The sequence below is a fragment of the Rhineura floridana genome, chromosome 1 (genome assembly GCF_030035675.1).
Source record: "Rhineura floridana isolate rRhiFlo1 chromosome 1, rRhiFlo1.hap2, whole genome shotgun sequence".
NCBI lineage: Eukaryota > Metazoa > Chordata > Lepidosauria > Squamata > Rhineuridae > Rhineura > Rhineura floridana.
Genome location: NC_084480.1, coordinates 138,868,232 through 138,881,940, shown reverse-complemented (window position 1 = coordinate 138,881,940; position 13,709 = coordinate 138,868,232). Strand labels below are relative to the sequence as shown.

At 43.4% G+C, this 13,709-nt stretch overlaps 2 protein-coding genes across 3 annotated transcripts in view; one reads left to right on the top strand and one right to left on the bottom strand.

Annotated features, from left to right (window-relative positions):
- Positions 1 to 4,506, bottom strand: part of FNTA (farnesyltransferase, CAAX box, alpha) — a 23,732-nt gene extending 19,226 nt beyond the window's left edge. Inside the window, exons 1-2 of one of the 2 annotated variants that reach the window (XM_061633745.1) lie at positions 3,791 to 4,208; positions 766 to 851 (exon numbers count right to left, since the gene is read on the bottom strand). In XM_061633745.1, the coding sequence (XP_061489729.1) occupies positions 766 to 851; positions 3,791 to 4,008 (304 nt within the window). In that variant the 5' untranslated portion in view covers positions 4,009 to 4,208. Of the gene's footprint in view, positions 1 to 765; positions 852 to 3,790 lie in introns of both variants that reach the window. The other variant, XM_061633755.1, reaches the window with a different exon arrangement.
- The window catches only part of FUT10 (fucosyltransferase 10), a 24,249-nt gene continuing 14,560 nt past the window's right edge, over positions 4,021 to 13,709 (top strand). The window contains exon 1 of the mRNA XM_061633695.1: positions 4,021 to 4,199. The gene's annotated coding sequence lies outside the window, so the exon portion shown is untranslated. The remainder of the gene's footprint in view (positions 4,200 to 13,709) is intronic.

Here is a 13,709-nt window from a genome sequence, read left to right as displayed (position 1 = left end):
TGAAGAGTTTGACATTATTATTGTTTTTTAAAAACCACTAGTGAAATTCTATGCATGCTTACTCAGATTTACGGCCCACTGTGCTCAGCAGGGCTTACTCCCACATTTAAGTGTCCAGAAGACTGCAGCCTAAATTTATCAACAATTCTGGAAAATTAAAACATTCAACAAATGATGAGTGACTTTGCTATGGGAATACAAAGGTGAGTGCCAACCAGTTATGGCTACTGTTTGGAAGCACAACTGAGCAACAGTGTGGGAAGCAGGGACAGCAGCAAAGATCACAGGGGATAAAAAGATCTAAGAGGCAAAGTCAGCTGGGAAGAGAAGTTGGAGCTGGCCGAACTATTCAGGATCCAGCCCATTATTGTTGTTGTAGTAGTAGTAGTAAAATAATAATAATAATAATAATAATAATTGCATTTGTATACAGCCCCATAGCCGATGAGAGCCAGTATAGTGTAGTGGTCATGGTGTTGGACTACGACCTGGGAGACCAGGGTTCAAATTCTCACACAGCCATGGGTGACCTTGGGCCAGTCACTGCCTCTCAGCCTCAGAGGAAGGCAATGGTAAACCCCCTCTGAATACTGCTTACCATGAAAACCCTATTCATAGGGTCGCCATAAGTCAAAATTAACTTGAAGACAGTCCATTTCATTTTTTCCCCATAGCCGAAGCTCTCTTTTATGACCAGATTTCCATATGCATTTCTACTTATGTAGGCATCCCACTTAAAAAAAAAAAAGGGGCCTCAAAACTTACACTTTTCACTATATATGATCTGAACTACCGGATTTGGCCCATCATCCTGAGGTACTGGCTCAACATCAGCCCATTCCTTCCTGTCCCTGTTTAAAAAAAACATACACATAATTTAACAAGAAAAATGTATGAAATCGTAGGACATTCAAAGAGCTACATACAGTTCAGAGCTATTGCCTGGAGAGCAAGGGTTGGTTCACACATGTGGCAGTTCCTGTCAGACAATTCCGCAAGGGTCGTTTGTACTTGTAATAGTGTGGAGAGAGTTGTGTGTAAACCAAAAGTCCTTAACTACCATTCCAACAATCCCTACAATCACAGTGGCTTCAGAAAGTGCTCCATGACAAAGTGAACGGCTGCAATCCTATTAAGCTGCACAACAGAGCTATTCTAACCCCTCATATGCCATGCTGGAGGGGATTATGTCCCTCTGCTTGGCTCTGCCAGTGGGAGGTCTCTGCTGCTACAAAGGTCCTCACTGCACCCACTGGAAGTATTGGTGGGCAGAAATTACCACTGGTCGTAGCAAGTGTAAACACCTGAAATGGGGCATTTGCAGTTACTGGCAATAGGCCCATTCTGGGTCTCTCTGCTGTAGCAGCCTGAAGCTGAAACAGCAAAACCCAGCATTTCTACTGCTCCCCAATCCATCTGCCCTGGCCAGCACGAGCAGCAAAGTTTCAAATGCGGCCTTAGCTCTGCCACTCTGTTCAGCCCTAGGGAGTTAGGCCTGCTCCCCAAGCAGGTACAATCACACAGAATTATCTCCATGTGATCACAGGCAACCACCACCAAAGGATGACCAAACAGAGGCAATTTGTTGGGGCCACTGCCTGTCTGAATTGTCCCTACATCATGACAGAATCATAAGGTCTTGCGTACTCCTTTCAGAACAATGGTTTTTATATGTTTATAAATCACCCTTCAATCCAATGTGTCCCAACCAGTTACGAGGAAACAAAACAATTCTAAAAATCCACTGAAGCATTATATGCTTATTTTCTTCTTCACTATGCCTCTCCACACATCAAAAAAATGACTATATGTACCATCAGCTATAAAAGGCAAGGCAGCAAGCCCAGCTGGGTTCAATTCTGAGAAGAGGTGGAGACGCTGAGCTTCCAAACCGTTTCGAATTAATGCTTTCTGTTATTTATAAAGTATAACAACTGCATTCTGAATGCCAGGATTTAACTTCTTCTATGTTTTCTTCCTGCCTGTACAACACACTACTCCTTTCTTTGAAAGAACCCCACAGAGTTCTCGCAAAGGAGAGTAATTGGGGAAGCATGATTGTTTCAAAACAGTTGCAAAAAAAGAGAGCCCCTAAACCTGCCTACTTTATTAATTTCTGTGGAGAAGTCTAAGGACTTCAGTTGGGAGCCGGAAGTTATGCCTGTGAGAAAGTTTTTAAACGCATCTCTTGTCTCTGCAGTACGAAAGTGTAAAATCCTACCACATGCAAAGATATCACAAAAAAATAGTAGCAAACACTGATGTATACTCAACTTTAAAAATTGATTACTAATTACATTAAACTTTATATACATTGACATTCTCTCCATAGTAACGAACAAAATACAAAAGAGGTGCTTTTAAAACATTAGATTATGAAACATAAAATGACAACACCCTGAAAAATAATTACTTGGGACTGGTTCCTGCAGCTCTGTATGTGTTTTGGTAAACATACATTTTAACTGCAGAACAACAAGACCAAAAACACTGTAGCCCCCCCACTGAGAGCAAATAAAAGTTCCTAGAGATAAATAATAAATTATTTTTATATTGCTTTCTGCTTCATAAATAACCTGTAAAATCCATGCTCAGACTATCTTGTGATACTCTGCAGTGAGCTGGCTAAGAAAGAGTAGAGTACCGATAAGATCTGTTAATACTACCTTGCTAGGCAGTGTAAAAACTGTAGGCAGAATTGTATTGTGGGTTAGGGACTGAATTGCAGATATTGACAGTACACCAGAACAGAAGACGGTCAATAGTCTCAGCATATATAGCATTGGTTGCCATTATGTTATTTATTTAACTTGTACACTGATTTATATTTCAACAGAAATTGCTAAGCACTTTACATATCTGCAACAAAAATATTTTTTTAAAAAAATGCAATACAGAGCGGAAGAGACAGAATGTTAATTATGACATTCCCTCATCCAATACTACTTCTACTGCTTAGTTACACTACCTATGACTTTTACCTGTACATCTGTGCATATACACCCAGGATTTAATTTTTGGTGAGGCTCAGCTATTTTCAATGCAAGCGAACAACCACAGAAGTAAGAATGGATAGAGAGGAGCCCTTCAGCAGGGACAAAGTGCATTCACCTCATCACTAAGTAACTACAGAGGGTCTACCCAGCAGAGATTAAGACTTCCAAGTCAGAGGGAGGTGTTTGTAGGAGCTAGGTAAACTGAAAGTCAAGGATCTCTTTTTCTAGGAAAAAAGGCACCATGGATACTGACCTAAATGTGCAGCAGAGCCAGGTTCTGTACTGTACTAGGCATAGAACCCATATTCAACCCCAGAGTTCCTTCCTACAACTTTTCAAAATTCTAAAAACATTTAGAGCGCCTGTCCCTCTCTATACCGAGAAAGAACAATCAGCCCCTCTCCAGAGCACCCTGATTTGAAATAAAGAACCCCGGCAAAGAGGGCGTGGCGATTTCCAAGCCGACCTACACCTGGGCATCACTCAGTTTACAAACCAAGCACTACCGAGAGGGCTCTGTTTCATGTACTTATCTGGACATTTACATCATACCTTTCTATGATAAAAAATCAAACTCAAGACATATGCACATGAAGTCGCAACAGAATTAAAAAAACAAATCTGCCAATAGATCAAACACCCAGTAGTTTTGCTTTTTTAAAAATCACCCTAAGGCTGAAATCCTATACATACTTACCCGAGACTAAATGCAACTCAACTTCATGCGGGTTACTTTAGGTAGACACGCAAAGGACTACGCTTCAGAACTTAATAAAATCTACATTTCTACATACCTATAAAGCACGTTGCCGTTGAATTCCTGGGGTGCTCCACACTCCAACTCGCCATCCCCGGCAGCCTCGCCTTCCGTCTCCAGATGAGGAGCGCAAGGCTCAGGATCTGAGCTCCCTTCCCTGTCCGCCATAATCACAATCGTCTCCCGCCCACCCCGGAAGAAAGCAAGCTGTAGAAACCCTATTGGGAACAAAAGGCAAACACCTCCCCACATCATAGAGCTGAGGCTGCAAACCTAGAGCATCTCCACCAGGAAAGAGCAGTAGGGCAGAAATGGGAGAGAGTCGACGCCAGCGCCCCCATCTCTCCGCCGAGCCCCTACGCCGCAACTCTGTGGCGGGAACGAGTCTTGGGCCTTTACCATAGAGATAGAAGAGTCGACTTTCTCAGCGGAAGAGCAAGAGTCAGGTATCCAAAGAAGTCCAGTCCCTGTGCTTTACTAGTACTTCGGGTATTAAGTTGAACTCTCCCCTCCATTGCATAAGCCTTCAAGACTTAAAAGGTTTTCTCACCTTTTGCAGAGCTGGCCAATATTACGCAATTACAGCCTTTGTTTTCTGTCAGTCTCCTTGTGTGAAATGTTGCTTTCAATTCTGAGAAGAGGTGGAGACGCTGAGCTTCCAAACCGTTTCGAATTAATGCTTTCTGTTATTTATAAAGTATAACAACTGCACTCTGAATGCCAGGATTTAACTTCTTCTATGTTTTCTTCCTGCCTGTACAACACACTACTCCTTTCTTTGAAAGAACCCCACAGAGTTCTTGCAAAGGAGAGTAATTGGGGAAGCATGATTATTTCAAAACAGTTGCAAAAAAAGAGAGCCCCTAAACCTGCCCACTTTATTAATTTCTGTAGAGGAGTCTAAGGACTTCAGTTGGGAGCCGGAAGTTATGCCTGTGAGAAAGTTTTTAAACACATCTCTTGTCTCTGCAGTACGAAAGTGTAAAATATCTCCTTCGCTGGCCTATGATGAAGGCGCTGTAGGAGGCGTCCCTCTTGTCTCTGTGCAAATCTCTCAGTGGAGAGAGAGTTGTGCAGATTAACAAATAGCACCTAACAGAGCAGTGCTTGTTCCTGTCTCCGCTGAAATAAGTCCCGTTGAGGTCAGTGGGGTTTACTCCTAGGTACAGGATTGGAGCCTAATTCTTGCAGTTCAACGGGGCTTACTTTCAAGCATAGTATTACAGCTTTAAGAAGAGTAATGGGGGAACTCAAATTACTTGCTTCCTAATTGTAGGGCTGACATCCTATCTAGAGGTCCGACTCTTCTACATTCCCTGATATGGAGGGTAAAGCTTCACCTGCTACTCACAAAGTAAATCCTCTCATGCCCAGTGAGTTTTACTCCTGTCCCTGTAAGTGAATTTAGAATTTTACCCAGTCTTTGTATATGAAACTCTAACCGCATAGGCACTGGGGAAGAAGAAAAAAGTGGCAACCCTAGCCCCAGGTGCGTGTGACTGCCTATGGTTATTCTAATCACACTCAGAGGTAGCAATGGACAAATCTGTCAAATTTATTTCTCATTTTGCCAGCCTTGAATTCAGCTGGCCACATTTCACAGTCTTCATACAAATTTGTCAGCATTTCAGTACATATTTTTCCTAATACAAGCATATTTGTAAGCAAATTGTCTAATTACACATTTTTGCAGTATTTTTCCTAATAGGCATTTTTATGCATGTTTCCTCCTAATACACAAATTTTTGTACCCACTGTTTTGGTTGGAGAGCTGCATTGCAAAATTTAGAGAAGAGTGAATTTTGAAGGATAGCTGCATTTAGGATTGTATATGATTTCTTCAAGAAGTGTGAATTGGGTATATTCACATTAACCAAACCACCCATTGCTATTCCCTACTCGGAGGCATTTTTCTTTATCATGGTGTCACATCTTCAAGGACTGATACTTGGCATCATAAGCAGGGAGTTCAATAGAAAAAGGACTGATGCAGTTGCAGGAACTCAGCTGCCAAGACAGCAGCTTGACTAAGGTCGGCAAGTGAGTTTATGGGTGAAGTGATATTTGAAGAGCCAGAGTCTTTCTGGGTTACAGCTCAGTTTCTAGCTTTTACATACACTGTAGTATGTGGCCCTCCTGATGTTGGGCTCTTAACTCCCATCAGTTCCAGTGAGAGATGGCCAATAGTCAGGGACAATAACAGTTGTAGTCCTCAGAAATTGCAGTCCAGTAATATTAGGAAGGCCACAAAGGTCCTCCATCCCTCTCATAGGCTACTGAAATACAAGTGTTCTGCAAGATTGCAGTTACCGTGAATTAAGGCAGCCATTCTATAAGCTTCCCCTGTATCCATGTTCAAAACTCAAAGAAGTTGCTGTCTTTGCTTCTTCCAAATGATTACATTGGCTATTAAATAAAATGGTCCCTACCATAACTGATTCCTTCCCACATATCATTTTACCTCTAGGCAAACTATAGCTTCACCAATTCTGAATATGTACTATTTGCACAGCCCAGTGAAATCAATGGGATACTCATGTGGGTGAATTTTAGGTCCAGGATTTATAGCACTGTTCCAGTCTTGACCCACTAGGGTTTTGTTTTTGTTTTTTTAATTGGAGCCAAATGACTAAAGCTCTGCTAAAATCTAAACTTGCCACTTCTACTGGATGGAATAGCTTTCGAAAATCAACCATTTTGTCATCTTTCTTTAATACTCTGATAGACAAACCCCAACTAACAAGTACAGCTATTTATTTTATTTTTAAATCTGTATCTACTTTTCTTTTTAAACAGAGTCCCCATAGAATCTCTCAACATTCATAAAACACAGCCAGTGTGGTATAGTGGATGAAACAAGAGGTGGGAAGACCTAGGTTCAAATTTCCACTCTATGAAGCTCACTGTGTGACTTTAGGCCAGTCAAACAGCCTCAGCCTAAATTATTTCTAGGATGGGCGGATATAAAAAAAGACAAATTTCCTGAACCTTTAATAGTGTGTAGAAGGAATTTCAGAACTGCACCTGCTGTTAAGCTACAGGGACCCTGTCCTCTTTTGCATCTGACCATCTCTGTCCACTCTAAACCTTCCCCGCAGCTTGGTACAAAGGGGGTTTAGATTACAGTCTTAATTTCCAAGTAAACATGCACAGAACTGGGCTATACATTTTGAACTAATATATCACTTCCTTTGTTTTCCCTATAAGCTTAAATAGGTCAAGATTACACCCCAGTCCAGACAAGGAAGAACAGGCGTCTGCAGGCAATGCGCATAGGCAGAATCATATCTGGATGGCTTATTACACTGCTCTTTCAGGCCTCCATAAACTACATGTGGCTTTTGATGTACATCCCCATTTGAGGCCAGTTTGTTCTTGACTAGATTGGAACTAGGTTGCATGGTAGAAGACACTGCCTGGGTTTTTTGGTTTTCAGTTTTGTGACCCAGTGCTCTGTCATCTTTTCTAATTGAAGCTTAATAAACAAGCAGTAACAATTATTACCCAAGTGGCTAAAAACAAGGCATTGTTCACTATTTTAAAAAAAGGTGCTGCGCTACAGTTATGAAATGCTGGAAATTTGGCCTGAATTGACAAATGCTGGGAGGTTGCCGGTAAGAGAGAGGAGAGTAACCCCCTCCCCTCTTTTATGTTTTTTAGATGGGGGCAAATGTAAAGGGCAGATGAGCAAGACTCACAGGTGCTCCCTTGTTCCTCTTTGCTGCTAGCTGCCATTTTTCTTTCTCAAAACAATGGGGCCTTGTGGGAAAGAAGAAATGGAGAAGTCTGTAGAGAAAAGTTGGGATGAGTGATGATGAGTTTTGTGGCTTGTTCTCAAAATTAGCACTCCCAAAATATTCCTGGGAAATAGGCTCGCTCTTGTGGCCAGCAAATGGAACCACGAAAATTGTTTCCATTTTTTCTCAAAATTAAAAATAGAGAATTAATAAGAAAAGAGCCCTGGCCACAGGCTTACAAAAGTTAAACATTTTTATCAGATCCCTAAACAGTCAACCCATTAGATGATATGTATTTCTTTAACTTGGACTCCTGCATCGAGCAGAAGGTTATAGACCCCTTCCGACTCTTACTATTCTGTGAGTCTACTGAACCATGAAGAAGAGCTCAGTTTGCAGAAACTCAACACTCTCCATACATTAAATTTGAAATTTATTTCATTTATGTTAAATTTTTCCTATCATGAAAATGTGGTAACTGTTTGATTCCTATGGATGGCAGAGCAGGTCAAGAAACTTGGTTATACTCCATCACAGAATGAGCCATTATCTATCTGCAAATTTCTTTCAACAATCAGAAGTAGAGTGCTAATTTCTTGCTTTCTTTTTTGTACATATCACTTCATACAATTAAAATAAATAAATAAAATTCTTTGTCATTTCAAGAAAGAAATCAATTTTCGTTCAAAAGCTGGAGAAATGTATGTGACATGTCCAGCTTTTGCCTGTGTGTGTTAAAATAATAGTTATTGTAAAGAAATAGAAGAGGACAACAAAAAAGGTAGAACAAGAACCCTATTCCAAAAGATTAGAGAAATTAAAGGGAAATTTAAACCAATAGTAGGGATATTGAATAATCAACAGGGGAACACACTGACTGACCAAGATGAAGTCAAAGGAAGATGGAAGTGTTACAAAAGGAGCCAGGCCTGGATGCAAGCCCGACCAATAAAGGCCCTCAATTCCTTGAGATGCCAATAAGGAATAGAGACGAGACCAGATCAGTAAAAAGTCTTGCCTTTATTAAAACCTTTGCAAAGGGAGGGCCCCAATCAAGTGGCTCTCTCGAATAGCTGACAGTCATCATATTTATAGGCTATAGATGCGTCACATACATAGTATCAAAAATGCATAGCTCATTAAGAATACATCATTGTTTAATTTCTCAGCATCTGTCTATTCTGGTCCACTTCTCTGTTCTCATCTTCAGACTTCCTTTATCCTTGACCTTTGGTACTACAAGCTGGGAATAACATCTTTAATTGCTAGCGAAGCAGATAAGCGAAAAACTCCCGTACTTTTCATAAGCAAGGAAAACAAGCATATGTTTCATTTTGCATTATTTGATTTCATTATAACATTTTAATTTTAACTCATTGTAACATTGTAATCAGAGAGAGCTGCTTCCTTTGCCGCTTGATCGGCCAAATTATTCCCTTCTCTTAATCTCTTTTCCTTTTCTCTGCCGTGTGCCAAAATGTGTATTACAGCCACTTTTTGAGGGAGGGTAACTGCTTTTAAAAGTCTCTTAACAATGTCCAAGTGTTCAATGGTTTTTCCCACACCATTTATGAAACCCCTCTCTTTCCATATCATTGCGAAAGCGTGAATCGCATTGAAACCATATTTACTGTCTGTGTATATGTTGACCCTCTGCCCCTCAAACAGAGAGAGTGCTTTTTCAAGCGCAGTCAACTCAGCCTGTTGTGCAGAGTAGCCATCTGGCAATCTTCCACTGGACAATATCTGGCTCCCTTCTATTATGGCAAATCCTGTTCTTCTGCGGCCTTCCACCACTCTGCTACTGCCGTCAATAAAAACTTCATGGGCATCAGGGAGTGGCAAATCAGAGAGGTCCTCCCGGGGCTTTGTGGCAATTTCAAGGGCATGTTCACAATTATGCAGCAGTTGTCCTGGTTGGGGCATCAGGGTTGCAGGGTTTAGCGTATTGCAGGTGCTAAGAGTGATTCCCTGTCTCCCAAGAAGCTGTTGCTCAAACGTGGTTAATCGGCTAGGGCTTAAAACTCTGGCTGCATCAGCTTCCATTATTTTCCTCAGGTCATGCGGCCCTAGGACTTCAACTGGGCTTCCGACCATAATTTTATCGGCTTTCTTAAGCAGGATGGAGGCGGCTGCCAGGATTTTTAAACAAGCAGGCCATCCTTGGGCTACAGGATCTAATTTTGAGGAATAGTATCCTACAGTCTCTGTTTAGGCCCCCACTTCTGTGTTAACACTCTGGCTGCCACTCCTTTATTTTCTGAGATATAAAGGCGATATGGTTTATTGCCATCTGGCAATGCAAGTACAGGCGCTTGGGTTAACAAAATCTTAAGCGTTTGGAAAGCATGCTGTTGCTCTTTGGTCCAACGCCAAACCTCTTTTAATTGTTCAGTTTCCAATGCTTTATAAAGAGGCAGCACTATCCTGGCGTACTCAGGAATCCATGGCCTACAGAAGCCAAACAGTCCCAATATAGTGCGTAACTCTTTCACATTTCTGGGGGGGTCCAGGCTACAAATTGCTTCCTTTCGCTCAGGAGACAGCATTCTGCCATGGTGGGATATTTTATATCCTAGGTATTTAACTTCATTTTGGCACCACTGTATTTTCTGATGGCTAGCACGATACCCTTTTTCAGCCAAATGGTTGAGCAATGAGACGGAGTCTCGCTCACAGGAAGGCCTATCTTGGCTACATATCAAAAGGTCATCAACGTAAACCAAAAGGACGGTCTCCTTTGGCTGCTGGTGCCACCCCTCTAAGTCTTTTCGCAAGGCCTTAGTAAATTCCGAGGGGCTTCCCACATATCCTTGAGGCAAGACCCCCCAAGTCATTTGAGAGGCTTGGCCTGTTCGGGGGTTCTCCCAAGTAAAGGCAAACAAATCTTGGCTCTCAGGGTGTAAGGGAATGCTGAAAAAGGCATCTTTTAAGTCTATTACAGTAAACACTGCTGCCTCAGCTGGAACTCCAGAGAGGAGTGTGTGTGGATTAGGAACTACAGGAACGTCCTCTTGTACTTGCTTGTTGATAATTCGCAAGTCTTGTAGGAACCTGTATTTGCCTGGCTGGCCTGGCTTCTTAATTCCGAATATTGGAGTGTTATGGGGAGATGTGGCCGGACGTATCCATTTGTCTTTAAGGAACTGCTGTATGAGCACGGTGAGGCCTTCCCACACCTCTCTTCTTAATGGAAACTGTTTAACAGGGGTGGGCTTTGCTCCTGGTTTTAGCCGAACTTTCACAGGTTCAGCAAATTTAGCTCTGGCTGGGTTCCCTTCTGAAGCCCATACTGTAGGGTTTATATTCTTATTTCTCCTTATATCATCACAAATGGGGCGCTCATCTCTCTGGTGTATGGGGCGCTCATCTCTCTGGTATAAGATTGCCATCTGGTATGCAGCTTCCATCTCCTTAGGAATGGTAACAACAAGACAATGTTTCTTAAAAGAAATGGTGGCTTGCAACTTTGCCAAAACGTCCCTGCCTAAGATGGGTAGGGGGCATTGTTCTGAAACAAGGAAGCGATGTTTAAAGGCTTGCCTTCCTGCTTGCATTCCTATTGCTTTTGTTAGGGGTAATCTTTGCTTATCCCCCGTTACTCCTAAAATAGTTCTGTAATTGGGGCTCAAGTGGTGGGGTGCCGCCCCTGGAAGCATAGAATAGGTAGCTCCGGTGTCAACAAGGGCTTTTACCTTTTGATTGGCCACTATTATGGGAATAAGCGGCTCTCCCGGATCACTACCTTGTATGCCCGACCACCTTCATTCAGAATCTTCTTCAGCAAAAGCTGGAAGGAGGGGGGCTGTGGGTTTCTGTCTTGCTTCACTTTTGCAATCCTTGGCCCAGTGTCCCTTTTTAAGACACTTGGCACACTGATCCTTATCCAGCCTTCTTCTGGGGCGTTGTCCTCTACCTTCTTCTCCTCTTCCTCCTCCTCTCTTATTCCCGTCTCCTTGTAAGGCAGCGGCCATTACCGCACACTGTCTTTTAAATGTACGCTGATCCTCCTTCTTCTCTCTCTCATCTCTATTCACAAACACTTTGTAAGCAATATCCATTAATTGACTCATATTCATTCCCATAGCTCCCTCAACTTTCTGCAGCTTCTTTCTAATATCCTGGGCGCTTTGTCCTATGAAGACTGTAACTAAAAGTCTCTGATTGTCAGCAGCAGCTGGGTCAAGGGGGGTGTATTTCCGCATAGTGTCCTGCAGTTGTACAAGAAAGGAAGAAGGGTCTTCCTCCTTGCCTTGTCTAACCTCATACAATTTGGCCATGTTAGTTGGCTTGGGTATGGCGTTTCGTAACCCATACAGAATGAGGCGGCGGTAATTTTCAAGTTCAGTGCTGCCACCGGGTGCGGCATCCCAGCCTAAGTCTCTTTCTGGCAATATGAGAGCCATGGGCTGTGCGCCTGCACCCGCTGCTGCTCTCTCTGTCTCAGCAAGTCTGCGGGCCTGCCCCATAACTAAACTTTTTTCCTCAGAAGTTAGCAAAATGTTCATTAGTGTTTGGACATCCGCCCAGCTGGGATGGTGGCTGACAAATATAGATTGCCACAAGTCATATGCTTTCCCAGGGTCTTCTCTCAAAGGGGGTGTTTGGTTTTTCCAATTAAACAGGTCAGAGGTCGTGAAAGGGACGTAGACATAAGCTAGACCTCCTAGTCCATCTAGGACTTCTCTCATGGGGGCCTGGAGATAGGTCTTGCCACTTCTATGCTCTCTGCGGTCCTCCCCCTTCATCGTGACTGCTTCAACCGCTTGGTTTAACATGTTCAACCTTTTTTCTTTAAGGGCCTTTTCCTGGGGAGTGGTTGCCGGGCTTTGGAGGATCTGATGCAGGTACTGGCGGAGGAGGCCGGAGTCACTCCTTTCCTGGCATGGAGGGCAACCAGGGGGGTGTTCAAGAGGAGGGGTGTTCTCCAATACTGGATTTGAGGAAGATGGGGTTGTCTGGGATAGAAAGGGATTGTTTCCTGGAGACGCTGGAGGGTATAGTAGGTGTGGTGGGGTTGCAGGGCTGGGTTGCAATGGTGCTGGTAAGCTTGGTGGCGTACTGAGAGGCCTATCTAGATCTATAAGTTGTGGAGGGGCTGAAGGTGGGCTGGTGGGCCTTGACCTGTCCTCATCCAGCGGCTGCCTATATGGCGGTGGTTGCCTGTACGATGGTGGGGCACTAGGCAAAAGTTCATCTTCTTCTGTTTGTGGCAGTACTGGTTGGACTGGCTTGGAGATGGGGCCTCTTTGCATCATGACTCTCATTACGATTGGAGAGGGCGGATCTCGGTCCAATTCTTGCCACATTAAGGCATACTGGATGGAATCATGTTGCTTTTGGTCTGTAAGTACTTTTAGGACTTTAACTATTGCTTGAAACTTAAAAGTTCCCTCTGGGGGCCATCCGGTCCCCAAGGTGGGCCACAGTTTCTGGCAATAGAATATTAACTTGTCTCTTTCTAACGGGTATTGAGTTTCTGCCTGTATAATATCGAACCTTTTGAGGACAAGCTGCAGTGGGGTGTCCTGTTGTTGACTCTTCCCTAGCCTCTTGTTCCTGGCCTTGGAACCCGCTCCTCCCATCCTGGGGGCTCTAAAGAGGACTGTTAGGGCACAACAACACTCGCGACTTTCGCTTCGTCCGTTTCCCGGTCTTTTCCCTCGCGGGAGAAAGAAAACGCGGTACTAGAACTCCGCTTTCGCTTCGAGGTAATTACCACTGTGGATACGCCTCATCTCTTGCACACTCACACATACAGCACTCCCCTCCAAGGTTCGATTTATTCTCACCTGTCTTCTGGTATCCTGTCTGACCTGCTTGCGCCGGCAATCAGAAGATTCTGGTCTCGATTTACTGGACGTCCGGTAGCGATACTCTGGTGTCTCGATTGGCTCGCCGCAGGCCTGGATGCAGGCCAAACAACTTGGACCTGGAGCGCTCTCATCCAATATTCTGCGGCTCTGTACGAGACAGCAGAGGTCGTCTAAAAGGACACTCCTGGCTTGGCTACGCCAGTTTTGTTACAAAAGGAGCCACGCCTGGATGCAAGCCCGACCGATAAAGGCCCTCAATTCCTTGAGATGCCAATAAGGAATAGAGACGAGACCAGATCAGTAAAAAGTCTTGCCTTTATTAAAACCTTTGCAAAGGGAGGGCCCCAATCAAGTGGCTCTCTCGAATAGCTGACAGTCATCATATTTATAGGCTATAGATGCG